Below are 23247 nucleotides of genomic sequence, written 5' to 3' on the forward strand. Positions count from 1 at the left end.
CTGGACTTTCTCGTAGTAAAACTGAAAGTTCAGGAGAAAAAATCTGACCAATCACACAGGCCTACAGAGACTTCATTTGAAGATTACGGAGATAGAGTGACGCCCAATCTAATTAAAAGCTACACAGTCACCCAGTGTATCGTTATTCGATTCTTTTGATGTACATCAAAGGAATAAATTACATGTGTCTTCTGTTGCCCCCAGCCTTAATATGAGATAGTCCAGGGTTGGCTATAACGCCAGTGACATTAACCCATGGGGTATCAAGGATGAACTCAGCTAATGGCAGAAAAAGCAAAGATGAATTGGTTCGAATGTATTTCAGGGTCATTAAGCCAACTAATTATAATTTTGGGTTCCCTTTACTACTAATTATCAGTCTTATAACATATACCGAATCATGAATGTTAATAGCGTAAGCATTTAGAGTATATAGTAAGTACTATGTAGGGTATGATTTTTACCGATTTCTTATCTAGACCCTAAAAGCGTCTAAAATGGTCTAAGGACACTCTGGTCCCAGTTCTCAGATCCCTGTGCACGTCACATGCAATCAACATCGTATTAGAAACTTTTTTGTGCATACAAGGACGTACATGTACAACATGTATATGCTTATAAATCCTTGGTGCATCAAATAATGGAGTCTTGAATATTTCTTTAAATTATTTTTATTAATTATCGAAATTTTATTTTCAAAGATGTCACGAAATATGAATGATAATAAAACTCATCTTTGACCCATGATGATGCTTATCAGTCGTCGAGTTACAAGATCTTTAAGCTCGAGTGACAGTGAGGTATGGTGATTTCATGTATCGTTAGCTTTACAGGAGACAGAAGAATAAAAAAAATGTGATATTAATATCAATGTTTGAAATAGTTCTGTTATTTAGTCATAATTTTTACACTATAAATGATAATATTAATATCTAAAAACATTTTAAAATGATCAAATATGGTATCATTTAGAGATGTAAAGGTATTTTTTATCCATACGTTAAACTAACTGTTCACTACTTCTACTGGTAATACAAACACGATTGATTTACGAACTTTGAAACGGACTATAACTACTGTACTCCGCGAAAAAAATCTTCATGCATGAATGGGAACATATGACCGTACAGTAAGACGGGGAAATCACTCTTAATAATCGCTTTACTGTACTAACTAGACGTCAAGACAGAAACCAAACTAGGAGTTGATGGATTCTTTATAAACACTCAGTTGTTTTGGAAGAGAGTGCGAACTTCTACACAGAACCAAGGGAGAAGCGCACTTGTCGGTATTTGATACATACGAAGTCGTTAGATCACAGAAACCCTGAGTGACTATGGCTTCGTCAAATGCCAGTGCAAGTTCACAACCTGTTCTCTCAGCAGCCTCAGTATCTAGTCAAAGACGGACATCGACGCCAACTGTCAAGGATTCTAAGACTTCAAAACAAACCAAAAATCACAGCACAAGCGCCAAAAGGTAACTCTTTACAATGGAATAGTATACAGGGAAATAATTGTGGAACCCCGTGGGAGCCTCATGTTACACATCTCATTTGCATATAAGCTTTAACGACTCAGTACGTAAAGACAATTGCATTATTTGCTAAATTATTTATATATAATTGTTCAGTTAGTGTTCATTTTTATGTTGTCATGTGTTTATTTTAAGAATTTTGCTCGTTTTAACGAGAAAAGATGATGGAAATATTGACCATCAAGGTAAAGAGGCCATCAAAAGGATGCATTGAGGGGTCGGTTTTTATTGGGTCCATTATTTGAAAAATATCTTTTTCAACATCTTTTTATAAAATCGTGATCTGAAGATCAATAGAAATTGGCAGTAACAAGTATTTTCTTGATAAAGGAATGAGTTATCAATGATAAAAGTGATGCTGAAAGATATGAGCACCAAGATATTTAGACAATGTATAATCCTATAAAAATCTTTTTAACAAACTAAACCTTGTTGAACAAGTTATATTTTATACATAATAAGTATTTATGTCAAATAATTGATTCATGCTCATCCACCTTTATATTCTGAGATGTGTATTGAAATATCTGAGATGTGTATTGAAATAGACATTTTCCAGACGTTTTTGAGATCTATAGATAGAAAAAAATCATTAAGTACTTGTTAGATTGAAAGCTCACTGTGGAATAAAAAATTCACATAATTATTTTCTGCAACTTTATAGAGGTAAATTGATCAATAAAAAAAATCATATTTCTGATAAGTCTCAAAAAATGGCTTGAGTTAATCATTTCTTAATACTAAAACAGTTGGAGTTTTAGTGTGAAAATAGCATTATCCTGCCTCAGACAAGAATCTAGTATCCCTATTGGTTAAAATGACGTCACATGATATCTAAGATATAGTCGTATTAGGTCAGTAGAAACAATTTCATTTTAGACCCAATATTTTTACGTATTTGGTTACTATTAAACCAAAACATTATTTTATAATTCATACCGTATATAGATAAGAAAAGGGAATGCTATACTGTATTCGACCAAACAGTATTTATTGCATTTAAATTACTTTTAGAGATTGCAAAAGAAAACCATTACAGTAAAACATAAGAAAAGGGAATGTTATATGACCAAACAGCATAAGTTTTTGTTGATGTATCAGTATATATAGTAATTGATTTAGAGAATTTTGCATTTTGCACATTTAAAATTATGTTTTACAGGTTGCAAAAGGAACTTGCAGAAATTACACTAGACCCACCACCTAACTGCAGGTAAGCATCATTATTTAATTTGTTCACTCCTGAAATTACAAAATGGACTATTCCAGGCTTTGAACTAGTAGAATCTAAATGAGTATTTGGGGTTAAATGGGTTAAAGGGTCCCAGGGTTTACGATTTTAATTGTTTAAAATAGATGGTAATTTAAAGATGCTCTACCGCAGACAGAGCATAAACGACACTCATCATTTGAACAATAACTGATTTTTTTATCATATCTATTATACACGTCAAATTATATATGTCAAATTAACACAAAAAATGTCTGCGGTGTGGCATCTTAACACTTGCGTATTATCAATTACTAGCTGGTATATATAGTATTTTTGCCAACCTTTGGTAACTTTGTTTCCACTTAATGAATCTCTCTCTCTATGCCTTCATCAGAGTTCGTGCTAGGGGATCCAAAAATTGTGTCCTTTTGAGTTTCTAAGCTTAACAGGATATGGGGACGGATTAAACACAAACTTAATTAATGATCATAATCTTAGGGTAGCCTTATTAGTCTGATCATTTTCCTCACAGTATATATATATACAGTGTTTTTCCTGCCTATATATTTGGGGCCGAAATAAGGCCCCATTCCCAATTGTGTTTCTTGTTATTTTTTCCCAAATCTATGTCTAAATTTCCCAAATCAGCGAGTTGAAGCGTATTTTGTGTGAGGAAATAAAAAATTCTGGAAATCTCAAGACAGAATGTTGTATTATAGTATCCATTCTTACACTTGATTTTTAGAGAAGCACATTTGTCTATTTTTACGTTTTCCAAAATTTCCATAAACACTGTTTGAATTTTTCATTTCCTACTTTTATCGCACAAAATTTCCCAATTTTTACCAGGTGGCAATTTCCCAAAATACCCAGGAAATATATAGATATATAGATATATATAGATCGTGAGTTCGAGGCCCGGATAGGGCACGAGTCAATAAATTGTCATGCTTTGTTAAATTGTGTTTCTTTGATATTTAATATTTACTAAATATAATGTATCATATTCACTATGTGTTATTGATCCAAAGATTTAATTTGACAATTTCCACAATGATCATGTCAGCATATTGAACCGACTATCACTTTGTCATAGAAACATCCTTTTTTTGGGGATGTGGATGTGGCGCAGTGGTAGAAGGCGCAGGTATGTTTGGCTAGGCGATTGGGTGCAGCAGATCGTGATTTCGAGGCCCGGGTAGGGCATGAGTCAATAAATTGTCATACTTTGTTGAATTGTGTTTCTTTGATATTTTTATATACCGTATTTTCCGGAGTATAAGCCGCGACTTTTTCCCCTGAAAATCGGTAGTGCGGCATATACACCAGTGCGGCTTATCCGTGGACGAAAACCAAAATCTGACGATGTTTTTGCATTATTTCGTCGTGATTCACATGTGAAAATCGTTAGTTTTACTTGCCAGTTTCGTTAAGTTATACATCGACAAAATCACAGTAAACGTGTTTAAAAGATAAAATATGCAATGAAAATATATTAAAGATGAAAATAATTACATATCAGATGTATGTTCATTCGTAAAATTGTTTAATTCACGGAAAATCGGCCGACTGAAGTGTGGTTGTTTCCAGTCACAACACAATGGCGGTTTAGTAAAGTTATACATCGAAAAAATCACTGTAAAAGTGTTTAAACTATATAATATGTGATGAATATATAATATATATATATGTACATATACTTTTTATCCTTTTAGACACATTATGATGTCATGATTCACATGTAAAAGTCTCACAAGTTCATGTAATATAGGATACAATGCTGATGTTAGAGGTATCACATGTTGCAAAACATTGTTAAATCCATGGCATGGGGGTGCTTATACAACTTCAACTCTTCTCCAGAAAAGGGGCACTTATAGGGGGAGGGGTGTTAATTATAACCAATACTCTATTGTACACATGTCAGTAATTTTGAATCATAATCATTACATATAACATTTTTACGGGTAGTAGAATACGAAATTTAACATAGATATTTGTATTTCTTCACAGTGCTGGACCCAAGGGAGACAACTTGTATGAGTGGGTTTCCACCATTCTTGGACCAAAGAGTTCTGTTTACGAGGGCGGTGTGTTTTTCTTAGACCTCAATTTCTCACAGGATTACCCGTTTAAACCACCAAAGGTAATTATTTGACTGCAGATTGGTAGTTTGTTCTCCGGGTACTTGGGCTTTCCTTCACCTCTTAAACCTGGCCATGGTAATTCTTCAGTTATATTCTCAAATTAATAGCTTTCAGATTTTTATTTTCCTTGTGACATATCACATTTCATAAACTAAGTTATCCTAATATTTTCTTAGGCGATGTTTTCTGATATGCTTTGTGTCTTCGCTTCCAAAATACGCACCACATGCTTTATACATGGTACACACTGCATACATGGAAAGCTGTTCTTACATGACCCTGTTTATAGGAAGTTAATTTAATCAATCAAACAAACAAATTTCCTGATATAAATTGTCCTATATTATTTTCCAGGTGACAATTCGTACTTTGTGACGCTTCTGGTCTTAATTGTCCGACTATTTTTCAGGTGTCAGACTTTTCCTGATAAAAGTTGTCCTATATTATTTTCCAGGTGCTTTTCCTGATATAAATTGTCCTATATTATTTTCCAGGTGACGTTTCGTACTCGTATCTACCACTGTAACATCAACAATCAGGGTCATATATGTCTGGACATCCTGAAGGACCAGTGGAGTCCAGCCTTGACCATTTCCAAAATACTCCTCTCCGTGACCTCACTTCTCTCGGACTGTAACCCACACGACCCTCTCGTTGGGAACATTGCACAGCAATATCTGACCAATCGTGAGGAACATGACAAAATAGCTGTACAGTGGACCAAGCGATTTGCAACGTGAATTCTATTTGTTTAAAACCGTGTTAGAAGATTGTTATGAGAAATATTTTGATTGGTGAAGAATTGAGAGATTTGTAATTAGAAGTTTGATAAGTGGGTCGTTTAGAAGTTTGTCATGGAAATACGTGTGATTGGTGAAGAATTGAGAGATTTCTAACTTGAAATCTGATTGGTGGGTTGTTTTGAAGTTTGTTATGAGAATACTTTTGATTGGTGAAGAATTGAGAGATAAATGTGAAGTCTGATTGGTGAATTTTTTAGAGGATTGTTTTTAGATTGATTTTGAGTGGATGAAGACTGGCAGATGTATCTGTATCCTATTATCAGCAAAGGGCTTTTTATCCTACTTCATTCTGGAAATTTTCATTTTGCACTACCGTAGATTAGCATCAAAATCCTTATGTATTGTTTGTAATAGAGATTTTCCCATGATTATGGAACAGACTTGGAGACATATCAAATTGTGACATTGTACAATTTGATATTTGTAATAGAGTCAGTGAAATTAAGTGTCTTGTTAACGTTGTTGCGTTGGTATGTAAGAGATTGTTGATGTTTCAAAAAGCGGGTATTAATGACAGTGTCAGATTTTTTTTCAGTCATCAAATCATGGAATATTAGTTTTAAGAATGTAAAAAAAAAATATTGATATACATGTACATGAATGTAGATCCTAATTTTCACTCTGTTTACATAAAGGATATGATAAAACATTCTACTAACTTAAGGTTGTGTTCTCCGAATATATTCAGTCTTTGCGTGTTACTGAGTTAGCTCCCTTGTGGGTAGGTATTAATTGTGATGTCATTTTTTTGTGCAAAATTATTCACGTCAATTTCTCTGAAAAGTATGGTGTTATGCTTGCAAACACATGACGTCACAATCAATACCTCCAAGTAAGGGCAGATAACTCTGTGATATGCAAATACAGAATCTTTGAGACTCGGCACTATATTCTGCTAAGTTATTGCTATATATCCGATAGCATATATGTATTATATATACATGTACTAGTACTGCATTTATATAAGGGAAGTAACTCTGATAGATAAAAGCATCAGTAACTCATATCTTATACCATATTCAACCTAAATAAGCGTCCAGTGTATTTAAAAACTTAAAAAAAAAAAAAAAAAACTATCTATTTATCCCGTGGAGTATTGTTTGAAATCAGCTGATCGATGCACAAGAATCGTTGTATTCATAGTGTATTCATAGTGTTTTCATAGGCAAATGTTCGTTTTCGTCAGTTGGTTGATTCATTAATGACAAAACACTCAGAATGTAATATAAAAAAATGTTGCACAGTGAGCCATAAATCGATTTGCAGAATAAATCAGTTGAAGTACCTACAAAGTTTCATTATGCGAGGGAAGTGAAATTGTGGCCTCAGAAGAGGGAGGGACGCTTATTCCTCCTTTGCATATTACAGAGTTAGCTCCCTTGCAGGTAGGTATCGATTGTTACGTCATTATTTTGAGAGCAATTCACATCGTTTTCTCTGAAACGTATGATGTTATGCTCGCAAACACATGACGTCACAATCAATACCTACCCGCAAGGGCAGATAACTCTGTAATATGCAAATACGGAATAGGGATTGGGATTCTTATTGGGTTGAATATGGTATGTATTATATACTGCATTTACATAAGGGAAGTAACTCTGGTAAATATCAATACTTACAAATATGTTTAAATGATTATGTCGCGCTTATGGGTGGACATTTTCTTTTCTTTTTTTCTTTTTTTTGAAACAACTACCAAATCAAACTCTTCTGCTCTCATAGAGTTATGTCCCTTTGTTATCCTTTGGACACTGAATCCGAATTTACATATTACAGAGTTATCTGCCCTTGTGGGTAGGTACTGATTGTGACGTCTTATTTTTATGAGTGTAAAGCAATATTTATTAGGAGAAAAAAAGTAATTTTTGCTCATAAAGTAATGTTGTAACAAGAAAAAAAGTAGATTATTACATTGCTGACCATTTTGTTAGTTTTTATTAATTTTAATGAAATATCTGTAACCGATTCAAATTTCTTGCAAAATCACTGAAATGATGAAATGTTGTGAGTTTGATTATATAATAAAAAATTAAACTTAATTTTGTACGTGTTTGATGTTATTTGCAATCATAATTTAATTCATCGTGAACATGGTGTAGCTCACTAGCTTGTAAGTTAAAAAGTGTCAATAGGTTCAAGATGGCAATCCTTCATGTTGTTTACAAAGATTATTTTAAAAAAACTGGCAATGCTATTGGCCAAGGGAAACTTTGATATATTGCAGAAAATCTTGTTACATCTGTTGCAAAATGCAATAAGCATTATAAAAGGCACACTACATTTCTGAAACAAAAAAAAATATTTCTTAAAAACATTAAAAAAACATATGGATGGCCTAAAATGAGATTACAACACCAAACAACAAACATATTCCCTGCGTAATCTTTATTTACTGTGAATATTATTTTTTATCACATATAATACTACAGGGTCACCCGTCAGCTCAGCGTCGACTTGTCACTCATACCATAACAAAAATGGAACTCCCAAGGAAACGATCGTTGGTAGATGTATCTTAAGACCCTAACCATACCATTTTAGGGACCACCAATAAGGAAACAGACAAATGTAGATGTAAGTGTTGTATCAGTACACTGTAGCATCATTACACTGTAGCACTACATTTGAGTCCGAGAAATCATACAGAAAGGCCAATCAGGGATTAGGGGAGCTTTGATTACACCTTGGTACATTAAGCACCCGTGTTTGAAAGAAGAAAGAAATATAGCATCAGAATTGAACTTCATTCTATATAGCAAATAAAATAGATCTTTCTAAATATTGATATTTTTAATACATATATCTTTGCATCTATGTCCAAAATTAACGTTTAAATATTTAACAGAACACCTGAAAGTAAGTTCTTAATATTCATAAATTAACTTGAATTCATTTCGTCATTTACACAGTGTAGTTGGGATATTTTTTATTTCATATTATTTCTCTGTAAAGGCAATCCCGGTAACTCTGATTTCTTTCTGTTATATCTGTAGACGTATATATACTCGTGTGGTACTAGTGATTACTACTACTAACCTCTGTAATTATCGCCACCGATAGCGGCAACAATGAATTAAACAGGTCTGTGATAGTTGTTAATGTATATATTCACGTATACATCAAAAAGTATTGCATCACACAAGTCTAAATCTAGTGAAAGTAAAGATGATAAAATCACAGGTTTACGACGCGCAAAAAAAAAAAAAAAACACAAAAAAACACTATTTTTAGTATATTTTTTTTGCGCGTCGTAAACCTGTGGTAAAACATTTAAATGTTACTCAATTTCCAGGAACAACAGGGGTGGTTTCCAGGAACAACAGGGGTGGTTTCGGTCGTAAAAACACAGAAACCACGAAAGACATTGAAATCCTGCTGGCAAAACAGGACACCATTTATAGTAATTATAGTAATTTGGACCTCATGATCAATTGTAATTAACTGTTCACAGTATATTATCTGTGTAATATGTCTTACGATAAAAACAAAGAGTCTGCCAGACAAGGGCGAATTCGATAGATAAAAAGTGACCAAGGGAAATGATACAATAATAATGTATTCGGGAATGCAATAAGTTCAATAAAACATGCATGAGTGATTGAATAATAAATAAAACCGTTTACATGTGTAGATCGATCTGCTATTCCAAGGTCCATGACATATATGTTACAACTGATGAGGGAGATCCTCAGTGATTCGAAAGCTGCAGGTCGATGAAGACAATAGGAAATTTTTACTATCGAAAAAACAATGAACATAGTTTCATCGGGAGACTCCACATCATATTAACCTTTGCAGCTCATTATATATAAATAATCAAACAAAGGTTAGTTTACATTTCAAACAATTTTGTCTTGAACAGATAAGAACATCCTTAAAAGGTTTCTTTTACTCATGTCATGACCAGAAATCTGGTCTTTAGTGTAATTAATGATAAAAAAGATACACACACATTTTTGGAAGTTCGTCCGAAAAGAAATTTTAATAATGCTAATTTGCATGTTATAATATCTGAATGAAATGCGTGTATGCACAACATATAAACGAGGTGGCGTGGTGCAACATCACAAGGACTAGGCAATGATAGCATAATACATTTTGACATTTTCTTATATTCATGGGAATTAAGCATGTTAAACAAACAAAAAAGCCGGGTAAAAAATATACAAAATATATTATGGAAAAACAATTAAGCTGTCAAGTTCTACGTACAGGTAATTTCCCAAGTCTCTGTGTATATACATCTGAGCACAACGACGTTAAAATTAACGCATGTACAAGGGATAGAAAAATGCATTTATAAAACCTAGAAAATAATACCCGTATCTCCGCCAAACGGCCAAGATCCAGCAAAAAAATTGCTTCCCATTTTTTCGGACATACTGATTTATTTAAAAATATTTAGACGTCAAAGTATTATTAACATAGCAAGCATATTAATTTGACTTACACCTTTATACTCTTTCACTAGAAACAATTGACTGAAAAGAGTCATAAAACTGTCATTTCCACTTTTTATCTAAAAATAATAAAGTGCATATTAACCGATTCAATCGGTCTTACCATCTAATCTAGCTCTACTAAGATCGGCTGCTCCCGGCTAAATACGTAGAAATATTTTATTCGGCAAACCTCGGCCGATTCCGGTATCATACAACATGGCAGGCAAAACAATCGATTATAACTGGTACCATTTCAGGAAAGTAGTATTTAATTGTACATGTACGCGGATTGTATATAAATTATGTTTCTCTTAATAACAACTATTTGGACATTTTCAGATTCCTTAAAGATGCTCCACCGCCAACAAAGTCCGCTAAACCTGCCTATATTATTGGTCTTTATTTTTTGGCCCAATATAGAGTATATAAACTAGACTAAAAAATAAAAAGCCTAATATATAGGCATGTTTAGCGGATTACCGCCAACAGAGCATAAACGATACCAATAATTTCTATGTGTCTAATTAACACAAAAACACTTACATGTATATTAATTTAAAATATGTCGTTTTGCCTTTGGTGCATGCATAATCATTCAGTACTTAATTCCATATAGGGCATTTACAGTGTCGTATAATTTTTTCGGGAGGCAATTAATAATTTTTTAACATTTTTATCTTGAATTAAAATAGGAAGCTCAAACTTTTCACTGGTGGTATTGGTGTTAAGTAAGTAACTTTTGTAACTGAAGAAAAATTACCAATTCGTCTGCTCCTGTTTTTGACACATGGATTAGTTACAGTTTATATAACATTGTGGACCCACCTGCGTACCCATAGACCATTTTTTTTTAGATATTTTAGGGGTCTAAAATCTATTGACTATAGATAAAAAAACGGTAAAAAATGCTTTATATTGTTTTAAACACGTAAAGGATGGAATTCTCCCCGAGACAAAACTTCTATCCCACCTAGCTTTAGCGGCTGAAAAACACATTTCCTCACACGTCTTAAAAAACTGTTACTAGCTATAGTCTACCGTATTATTGGAAAAATGTGTCATAATAATCACATTAGTACAGTGACGTTTTTTTGTACCCAAATACATGTAATTTTAGAATACTATAACTTTCTTGTGACTATAAAATTCATCTTAGCTGGTTTTTTCCATGCCTTTACTTTAGAAATAGGGTGCCTTATTCCGGATTCTTTTTCCGGTTGTCGGTACAACTATTAGATTTCAAAAAGATGGCTGCGCCCATTGCAACGTGGTTTCACAGATGATGTTATTATTTTTTAACAGAAATATTTTTAAGGATTTTGTCGTTTTTATGCCAATAAGAAGATAATTGACGATCCATTAGAATCGACATATTCAATTGGTGAGTACATCTGGAAAAATAATAAAAGAAATGTTTCAAAGCTGAAGGAATATGTTCAGCTGATGGCGTGATCTTCAATTTACAAAATGCTAAATGTAATATCTGCATACAGGTACTGTACATGCACAGGAGTTTGACGTTCTGTCATAAGATATAGCATAAATATACAATATGAATCAAGAGACTACTTTGTTGATAATAAATTAAGTGAGTTTACTTACTTTTTGTGTAATTTGATTGCAACGAGAGTCAGACGAATATGTTTCCATATAACACTGTAAAACTAAAGGAGTGTGACGTTCTGTAAATATTTATATACTTAGGATTGTTAGGATTGTAACATCAGAACGAGATTAGAATTGTTTAAACTTGTAGTCTGATCATTCACTTTTTAACTGCAATTCTTCACATACACTAGGCAGTGGATGTTTTCTTTGTTTTGTACATGTGTGTAACAATATATTGATAGTCATCATATACACGTCAGAATAAGTTTTCATCTTGTTTCTCTCAAAAACGGAAAACTTGGCAACATGCTATGTATAAAAAATATGGCGGAATAATAAAATCTGTTTTCTGTAAGTGATCAAGATCGTGTTATCTCGGCCGGGGGCTAAGATTTCGTAAACATAATCCCAACCGAGGCGTTAGACGAGGTTGTGATGTTACAAAATCTTAGCCAGAGACTATAATCTAACCATCTATAAATGTGTTCAGTGTAAAATTATCCCATCTTAGGCCTCCTGGTTCAAAGCCGATTGACAATTTCATATGCGCTTTGATTTTAGTCATTCCACATAAAACTATAGTTCAGTTATATATCAAAGAAAAACGATGATCAATCAGTACATACTGTTTTAATAATTAAAAACAACAACCAATTGCAAGCAATGCATGATAAATGACTGAATGTACATATTGATTGTCTGAAGCGTGTGACGTCACTGATTCGAGAGTATGATGTCACATGCGTGGCCTGTTACATGAATGGCGTAAAAAATTGCATAAAGATACCAGACAGATCAGACTACATAGAAAAATCTAGCACTTGGTATCATGTGAAATTTCCCTGTCCGAGGTGTGAGAATATATGTACTATCATCTTTGGCGATTCATGACATCATGGGTGACAGTGCGGTGCGCTCGACAAACCACAGATATATCATTTTGACCAGTGCATATATTGTGTCGTTCTCGTCTTTGTGCAGTTATCTAAAACTACATAAAGGTAATTTCAAAGTGTATGCTGATGACACCTTTTGTCTATAAAGAAAATTTCCAATCCCATCGTGCTGATAATGACAATTAAAACATGACTGCCTCCATAGAAGTGCGAATCCAGTTGCTGGTCCTGGTCTCTAAGCAAGGTTTTATATTTATAATAGGATGAGAGAAGTATATGCCGCCAGTCGGGCTTGAACCCATGACCCTGGACTTAATGGTCTGCCGATCTACCGACTGCGCTAAAGGGAAATTCCCTCTGGTGTGAAGTTAGAAGGCGACCATATCGCTATATAATTCAATTTTGCTTGTAACGAGCATTTTCATAGGCTTAAATATTTACTTTATCAGCCCATAAAGGAAAAAATGGCGTCATTGTTTGTAACGTCGCTTTTGATTGGCTGAGATGATGATGTAAATGTAATGATTTCATAGACAAAGGAGTCACAAAATGAATTTTGAATATTGAAGAGATTATCTTTAGTTAATTGAATTATAAAGATTAATTTGAATATATTTTGTATGTTATGGAGATATAACACAAAAATCTGAGTGTACTCACATCATAAACTGCTTTGAGGTTTATTTAGAGTACACTCAGATTTTTGTGTTATATCTCCATAACATAAAAAATATATTCAAGTTAATCCTTAAGTACAATGAACTTTGTATACTGCTATACATATATAATATGTGTCCTAGATAAAGCATTGTTGGAGCTGTTGCAGCAAATTAGATGAACTTGCTGAATATGTACTAAGCTTTATAATAGGCCTAAGTATTGAAGATCACATGTATATAACCTACACAAACATACATTGATTTTTATTGATATTTTGATAAAATATCTCTCAAATGACTGAAATATACATATGTACATACAAATAGACGTCAATGTATATTTTCTCAAATCATTTTATTTATACACAGATCAAAATGGGTAAAGTGAAAAGGAACCGACAGAAGTTCCATGCAGCAGCTAAGAAGAAAGAAGACAATAAGGCAGAAGTTGTGGATATGCTCGACATGGATACTGATGCAAAGGCAGGTTTTTACATAAACATTACCTGGTTAGTCACAGTATGAATTCAGGGCTTTTTCTCATTGCTTTGGGATTGGGGCTTGTGGCTTTGAATTTGGGAAAATGTGCGACAAAACCAGGATTTGGTAAAAAATTATGAAATATGAAATAAAGCATAACAAATAAGATTTTTTTATTTCCAATGTAGTTTATGTACTTTTCTGAAGTCAATTCACAAATATTTAAAGTCTTAACCAGCTAAGTTCATGTAATATTTTTGGATAGTTTTCAAGAAATTTTGATTTTGGGAAATTTAAGGCTTGAATTGGGAAAAATTCAGAGGTTTTGCCATGGGGAATTGGGCCGATTTTTGGCCCCAAATCATGTTGGAAAAAAGTTGTGGAATTTGTATCATTTTAAATTCTTGGAAGTTATTTCCATTGGCCATTTCAATTTGATGTCACTTTGGACTTCCCATTGTCCAAGTCTATGAAATTTATCGCAGGTTAAATACACTAACAACATACAATGACACATATTTTATTATATACAAAATATTTGTTTCTGAAAGAACAGTGGCCAATTTTATGACAAGCATCAAACAAATTAAGTTTGAATAATTGACTGAAATGCAGTACTGTAATGTAACCGATTTTAAATGTATCAAACATAGGAATTACCTAAATTTAAAACTTTATACCATCTTGATCACGAAATTCATATATCTGCGTGAAAAATTATTTGGCATCAAAACACGAAATGAAGTCACCGTGAAAATCAATAGTTGATTTACATGATATAATTTTGGTGGAAATCTGAAACATTGACTTTTCATCCTTATATGGGATATTTTGATGCTTACAGAGAATGGCTCTTAATTGATCTTAAATTTCATCTTGTTAAAAACAATTTTACGTAGGAATACAATTTTAAAGTAAAACATTTTTGCAATAAATAATATTTCTAGACATGAAAATCTATCAAATAACACATATTACTGGGTATATTTAGAAGAGTTTCCCCTGAATACTGTCTTTAATTATATGGTTGTGCATGTTTTTTCACAGCTGCCATCAACACCAGCTTGGGATAGTGAGAACATGTTCAAAGGTTAGTTAGACTTAACAGACCCAATTAGCTGCCTAAAAGCTATGCAGAAAACTTTCATCTGAAACCAGCTAAAATCAACCTGAACCACATCGGGCATTACACATAATTTCGTGTTATGTGTTGTGATTTATCTCCCCTTGGTTGCTCTGGTTGCAATAGTCTTTTGTCCGTCACCTTGCGTCGTCTATCATGCATTGTCCATTACCATTTCCTTGTGAACACGATAACTTCAGTATATATGAACCGAGCTTAATAAAGCATATCTCAAACAAGTTCAAAAATCAGCTTGATTCGACTATAAATTAATTACGGAGTTATTGCCCTTTGCAATAATAATTATTGAACCTTGTGAACAGGATATCATGAGTAAATATGCAAAAATAAAAAATAAAAATTCATATGTAGGTTCCCCTAGGGCCTATGTTGTGCATAATGCATTTCGGGACCTATCGGTCAACAAGATGGCTGACAAGTCGCCATCTTGGATTTTGATAGTTAAAGTTTGTTAACGCCATTTCTCAAAAAGTACTGAAGGGATCCTTCTCAGATTTCACATGTAGGTTCCCCTAGGGCCCTAGTTGTGCATGACATTTTGGGACTGATTGGTGAACAAGATGGCCGTCAGGTAGCCATCTTGGATTTTGATAATTGAAGTTTGTTACTGTTATATATCTCAGAAAGTACTGAAAGAATATTTCTCAAATATTATATGTAGTAATATGTAGTAAAAGTTTGAAAAGCAAAGAAAAGATCCCTCATTTCATTGTCAGACGTAGATCATTCTTTGGTGGGCACCAAGATCCCTCTGGGATCTTTTGTTTGATCAAGCATATATGAAACATTACTGTACAATAAAATACGGGTACATATATGTGTAATTGGGAGGTTGGCAGATTTTCTAACTGTTGGCCAGTTTTGGATAACGGTGTTTGTTTACGTTTACTAGGGACGAAGATAAACAAAGAAACGTTAAAACAAGAGTTGCCTGACTTTGATGCTCGAAGTACAATTACCAGCAAGTCTCTGAAAGGCCTCAACATGAAGAAGAAGGATAAGAAGAAACTGCGACATGAACTTTGGATGAAAAGTAAGAACAAGTAAAACTCAGGAAAAATTATATTACGGTAGATTCCACTCGCTTCTCATGTGTGCAAAGTGATATCAGTTATATATATAATATGTGAATATGTTTCTGGTGATATTTCTCAAACTTTAGATAAAATTGGTCCCTATAATGCACAAATCTGATTTTGAATTTGCTTTGAAAAAAATGATGTCCATTAGCTGTGTTTTGTGCAGCTATTTAAGATTTAAATAGAGAAAATATAACATGCCGAATACGTTAACTCATACATTCCTTAAATGAAAGTGATATTTCTCAAACTTCAAATATAATTGGTCCGTAAATTGCACAAATCTAATTTTGAATTTGGTTTAAAAATATGATGTCCATTAGCTGTGTTTTGTGCAGCTATTTAAGATTTAAATAGAGAAAATATAACATGCCGAATATGTTAACTCATACATTCCTTAAATTTCATAATAGACTGGCCGAGTCTTTGATTTAGAGGAGACAGAATTTGTCTTTAGGGGTGAATGATTATAGACTATGTGCTATGTTTTCTTAGTAATGCGGTAACTTAAATCTATTTTTTCACAAAACTTTGCAGAGCTGAGTTCTATAGACAAAGCCAAGAAAGATGCTAAAGCCAAGAAAAAACGACAACAGACTCCAGTGGTGGGTGACATTGGTCTCCTTGGGGAGGCATTGCCGACCCTTGACCTTTTACTGAAGGGGTCAACAGGTTCAAAACCAAGGTCAGTAGGAAAATGGAGATGACAATGTTATTGTGTTAGATATTGTCAAAATAGCTGCTCCTGTAAAGGGAAATAAGACCATGGTATGAATATTATCTATTGTAATTAAAAGGGATTCTGTTTGTTATACAGTGGAACTTGGTTGATACAAACTCGGATAATTCGACAATCCAGCTTAATACGAAGAACTTTGCCAGTCCCGGCCAAATTCCCTCATTATCTTTGTTTAGAAAACTTGGAAAATTTGAATTCGGATAATACGAAGTAAAATTTTTGGTCCAAATGACTAAAAATCACACATAAAGTGTTTGTATAGCTCGAAGTGAGCTTTTGCAACGAGACCGCCGAAAATGCCAATTTGAATTTTCATAAATCTGCCGTAGAACAGCATTAAAAAGCAGTTTCTAGCTACAAAACGTGGAAAAAGCTGTTAATTGTTTAGCAATTATCCTTAGTTATATTGTGTCAACAATCATCAACGATCATCAATATTAAAGCTTGCGGTACATGTATATGCATTACATGAGTAGACTTAAGAACTCGCTTAATTTGAACACTCGGATAACTCGAAGTTTTGTCTCGGTCCCTTCGAGTTCGTATTAACTGAGTTCCACTGTACTTGAAACTTGATAGATTATTTTAGAAAATTAAGTTAGTTACTAGATATCCAGCTACATTCTGGGGTTAATTTTTTTAGGGATTTCCCCCCAAAAAAAAAAAAAAAAAATTCAATGACATCAAGTTTCTTGATCAGATGATTCACTCATCACTTATATTTTGTAGTGAAATTTTTTTTAATGATTGACATCAATGCCCCACAAAATCGTTGAAATATCATCACTACAAAAATTGCTGCTGGCTATGCAGCATGACAAAACATGTGTTATAAATAAAGGAAACACACAAAAAAATGAGAAATGACAATTTTTTTTATCAATAAATGAATAAATATCATTACAGTGATAAAAAAGAAACATCTACAAAAAGTATTCCCAAAGAAAAACAACGACGCAAACAAATGTAAGTATAAAGTATAGCAAACAAACTCGAGGTGACAGTCATATTCTGTATTTGCATATTACAGAGTTATCTGCCCTTGTGGGTAGGTATTGATTGTCTGCGAGCGTTACATCATACTTTTCAGAGAAGACAACATGAGTTTTGCTCACAGAACAGTGATGTCACAATAGATACCGTCCTCCAAGGGAGATAACTCTGTAATATTCAAAGGTGGAATAGACAGTAAGCTGTGTAGAGCTCAGTAAAACTTAGCAAAAGGCTGAGTCAGATAGGCAGGAAGCAAATGGTAGCCAGAGCTTAATAGAACCTAGTAATAGTCATTTGGGTAGCATCCTCGATACTCCAGGGGATACTATCACTGACGTTATATCCATCCCTGGACTGCAAATCAACACAGTCAACCATATATACCATTATATAATTAATTCTTCTGTTGCCTTCAGTTTTACTATGAGATAATCCAGGGGATTGATAAAACGTGCGTAATATTAACCCGTGGAGTATCAAGGTTGTAAAAGTATGTAACTAGAGCTATGTCGACATTAACTTTATGAGGGTTAGGCAATAATACATCCTCAATACTCCAGGGGTTCCAATCACTCACAATCGCTACACCCCTGGACTGTCTCATGTAAATCTGAAGGCAGCTCAGAGGAAAAAATCTAAACCAATCACAGGCCAACAGAAATTTTCTTTTAAGATTACAGAGACAGCAACACCCAACTTCAAAGCCACAAAGTCAACCACAGTGTACCATTACAAGGCTCTTTTAATGTACATTAAACGACTAAATTACCTGTTCTGTTCTGTTGCCTCCAGTTTTACTATGTGATTGTCCAGAGGTGTAGATATTGTAAGTGATTGGAACCCCTGGAGTATTAAGGATGGCTTTATATTGGTTAGGCGATAATCAAATATCTAAATTATTGATGATTAAAATTCTTTTAATTATAATTATTATTGAATGTTGTTTTTATTCTTGATATGAATTTGACATTTTGTCTTGTTTCAGGATGAATGACATTTCTATATTCAAACAAGTGTTGGCACATCCTTCTTATGTTGAGAATCCTACAGACACTATCAAGGAACACTTACAAAATAAACTCTTACAGGAGGAAACAATGGACACGTGAATCAAATACTGGTTATAAGTTAAAATGATTTCAGTCACACATCAGGTATTTTCATTTTCATGCAGAAAATATTTTCTATGAATCACAAAAATTGGATCTGCAAAATATGAAAAATGGTTGACCTCTTTATGTCCTAATACTCAGCTCACAAAAGTTTGAAACCTTTCAAATTTTGATTTTCTTTATTTTAGTCAAAACTGTGATTATTTTGACCCACGAAAATATATATATGCATGGTATCTGAAGAAATTGACTATAAATGAGTACATAACTTAAAAAATATATAAGGAAATTATGAGACTTTTCATGAAGCTGCCCACCTGAGACCTTCAGAATTTCCAGTGATTGTTTTGGATGGCAAATATTGGAAGAAACAGACACATATGTCTTCTATTTCTAGAAGGATATATGAGACAGATATTCCTCAAATTAACCTGTGTTTTAGTAAAGTATGAAGTGTGGGTCAGGACCCTAACTAATTCAATTCTGCCTTACTATAAGATGTAAGTCAGGGAATGATTGAATGATTATACATCTGGATTCATATGTACTCCTTTTACAGGGTTTGTCAGACAAATCTTCAAACATGACAAAGATAATGACAGATTTGGGTGGTACATTGTCATAGATTTGTTAGTTGTATCAGGTGAAAAGATGAAAAATAAAAGCTTAAATACCAAACCATTGATTTAAAAGCTGTAAGCTATATTATATATTTAAAAGTTTTTCTATATACAGTGAAACATGTAATAGCAGACACCTTTATATAGCAGACACCTTTATATAGCGGGCACCTTTATATAGCAGACACCTTTATATAGCGACCTTATATAGGACACCTTTATATAGCAGACACAGACATCTTTATATAGCAGACACCTTTTATAGCGGACACCTTTATATAGCGACACCTTTATATAGCGACACCTTTATATAGCAGACACCTTTATATAGGGACACCTTTATATAGCGACACTTTATATAGCGACACCTTTATATAGACACCTTTATATAGCAGACACCTTTATATAGCGGACACCTTTATATAGTGGACACCTTTATATAGCAGACATCTTTATATAGCGGACACCTTTATATAGCGGACACCTTTATATAGCGGACACCTTTATATAGCAGACACTTTATATAGCAGACACCTTTATATAGCGGCTTTATATAGGGACACCTTTATATAGGACACCTTTATATAGCAGACACCTTTATATAGCAGACACCTTTATATAGCGGACACCTTTATATAGGGACACCTTTATTAGCAGACACCTTTATATAGCGACACCTTTATATAGCAGACACCTTTATATATAGCAGACACCTTTATATAGCAGACACCTTTATATAGCAGACACCTTTATATAGCAGACACCTTTATATAGCGGACACCTTTATATAGCAGACACCTTTATATAGCAGACACCTTTATATAGCAGACACCTTTATATAGCAGACACCTTTATATAGCAGACACCTTTATATAGCGGACACCTTTATATAGCAGACACCTTTATATAGCGACACCTTTATATAGGGACACCTTTATATAGCAGACACCTTTATATAGCAGACACCTTTATATAGCAGACACCTTTATATAGCAGACACCTTTATATAGCGACACCTTTATATAGCGGACACCTTTATATAGCGGACACCTTTATATAGCGGACACCTTTATATAGCGGACACCTTTATATAGCGACACCTTTATATAGCGCAGACACCTTTATATAGCAGACACCTTTATATAGCAGACACCTTTATATAGCAGACACCTTTATATAGCAGACACCTTTATATAGCGACACCTTTATATAGCAGACACCTTTATATAGCGACACCTTTATATACAGACACTTTATATAGCAGACACCTTTATATAGCAGACACCTTTATATAGCAGACACCTTTATATACGACACCTTTTAGCAGACACCTTTATATAGCGGACACCTTTATATAGCAGACACCTTTATATAGCGGACACCTTTATATAGCAGACACCTTTATATAGTGGACACCTTTATATAGCAGACACCTTTATATAGCGACACCTTTATATAGGCAGACACTTAATAGGGACATCTTTATATAGCCGGACACCTTTATATAGACACCAGACACTTTATATAGTGACACCTTTATATAGCAGCGACACCTTTATATAGCGACACCTTTATATAGCCGACACCTTTATATAGCAGACACCTTTATATAGCAGACATTTATATATGACCTTTATATAGCCGACACCTTTATATAGCAGACACAGACATCTTTTATATAGCAGACACCTTTATATAGCAGACACCTTTATATAGCAGACACCTTTATATAGCAGACACCTTTATATGCGGACACCTTTATATAGCAGACACCTTTATATAGCAGACACCTTTATATAGCGGACACCTTTATATAGCAGACACTTTATATAGGACACCTTTATATAGCGGACACCTTTATATAGCGGACACCTTTATATAGCGACACCTTTATATAGCGACACCTTTATATAGGGACACCTTTATATAGTGGACACCTTATAGCGGACACCTTATATAACACACTTTATATAGCGACACCTTTATATAGCAGACACCTTTATATAGCGACACCTTTATATAGGACACCTTTATATAGCAGACACCTTTATATAGCAGACACCTTTATATAGGACACCTTTATATAGGGACACTTTATATAGCAGACACCTTTAATAGTGGACACCTTTATATAGCAGACACCTTATATGACACCTTTATATAGGGACACCTTTATATAGCAGACACCTTTATATAGTGGACACCTTTATATAGCAGACACCTTTATATATGGACACCTTTATATAGTGGACACCTTTATATAGTGGACACCTTTATATAGCGGACACCTTTATATAGCAGACACCTTTATATAGTGGACACCTTTATATAGTGGACACCTTTATATAGCGGACACCTTTATATAGCGGACACCTTTATATAGTGGACACCTTTATATAGTGGACACCTTTATATAGGACACCTTTATATATGGGACCTTTTATAGCATGGACACCTTTATATTGGACACCTTTATATAGTGGACACCTTTATATACACATCCTTTATATATAGCAGACACCTTTATATAGTGGACACCTTTATATAGTGGACACCTTTATATAGTGGACACCTTTATATAGGACACCTTTATATAGCAGACACCTTTATATAGTGGACACCTTTATATAGTGGACACACCTTTATATAGTGGACACCTTTATATAGCAGATACCTTTATATAGACAGAACCTTTATATAGCGACACTTTATAGACACCTTTATATAGTGGACACCTTTATATAGTGGACACCTTTATATAGTGGACACCTTTATATAGCAGACACCTTTATATAGTGGACACCTTTATATAGCAGACACCTTTATATAGCAGACACCTTTATACTTTATATAGCGGACACCTTTATATTTATATAGCAACCTTTATATAGCGGACACCTTTATATAGTGGACAATTTATATAGCAGACACCTTTATATAGCACACCTTTAATAGCAGACACCTTTATATAGCGGACACCTTTATATAGTGGACACCTTTATATAGTGGACACCTTTATATAGTGGACACCTTTATATAGTGGACACCTTTATATAGCAGACACTTATATAGGACACCTTTATATAGCGGACACCTTTATATAGCGGACACTTTATATAGGGACACCTTTATATAGACGGACACCTTTATATAGCAGACACCTTTATATAGCGGACACCTTTATATAGCGGACACCTTTATATAGCAGACACCTTTATATAGCGGACACCTTTATATAGCGGACACCTTTATATAGCGGACACCTTTATAGCGACACCTTTATATAGCAGACACCTTTATATAGCGGACACCTTTATATAGCAGACACCTTTATATAGCGGACACCTTTATATAGTGGACACCTTTATATAGCAGACACCTTTATATAGCGGACACCTTTATATAGTGGACACATTTATATAGCGGACACCTTTATATAGCAGACACCTTTATATAGTGGACACCTTTATATAGCAGACACCTTTATATAGCGGACACCTTTATATAGCAGACACCTTTATATAGCAGACACCTTTATATAGCGGACACCTTTATATAGCGGACACCTTTATATAGCGGACACCTTTATATAGCAGACACCTTTATATAGTGGACACCTTTATATAGCAGACACCTTTATATAGCAGACACCTTTATATAGCAGACACCTTTATATAGTGGACACCTTTATATAGTGGACACCTTTATATAGCAGACACCTTTATATATGCGACACCTTTATATAGCGGACACCTTTATATAGACACCTTTAA

The 23247-nt window shown here is 33.8% G+C and overlaps 2 protein-coding genes across 2 annotated transcripts; both read left to right on the top strand.

Moving 5' to 3' along the window:
- The first annotated feature begins 1136 nt into the window (after window positions 1–1136).
- On the top strand, window positions 1137–5786 carry LOC138310345 (ubiquitin-conjugating enzyme E2 E1-like). Its single transcript, XM_069251529.1, has 4 exons — window positions 1137–1479; window positions 2699–2749; window positions 4763–4895; window positions 5391–5786. The coding sequence occupies exons 1-4, from the start codon at window positions 1337–1339 to the stop codon at window positions 5634–5636; spliced, it is 573 nt and encodes a 190-aa protein (XP_069107630.1). The 5' UTR covers window positions 1137–1336; the 3' UTR covers window positions 5637–5786.
- A 5580-nt stretch (window positions 5787–11366) lies between these two features.
- On the top strand, window positions 11367–19532 carry LOC138310714 (uncharacterized). Its single transcript, XM_069252053.1, has 7 exons — window positions 11367–11525; window positions 13677–13790; window positions 14835–14877; window positions 15824–15964; window positions 16548–16695; window positions 17656–17715; window positions 18728–19532. Exons 2-7 carry the CDS (start codon window positions 13683–13685, stop codon window positions 18849–18851), a joined length of 624 nt encoding a protein of 207 aa, XP_069108154.1. The 5' UTR covers window positions 11367–11525; window positions 13677–13682; the 3' UTR covers window positions 18852–19532.
- Window positions 19533–23247: the final 3715 nt, after the last annotated feature.

Source organism: Argopecten irradians, chromosome 16 (assembly GCF_041381155.1).
Source record: "Argopecten irradians isolate NY chromosome 16, Ai_NY, whole genome shotgun sequence".
NCBI lineage: Eukaryota > Metazoa > Mollusca > Bivalvia > Pectinida > Pectinidae > Argopecten > Argopecten irradians.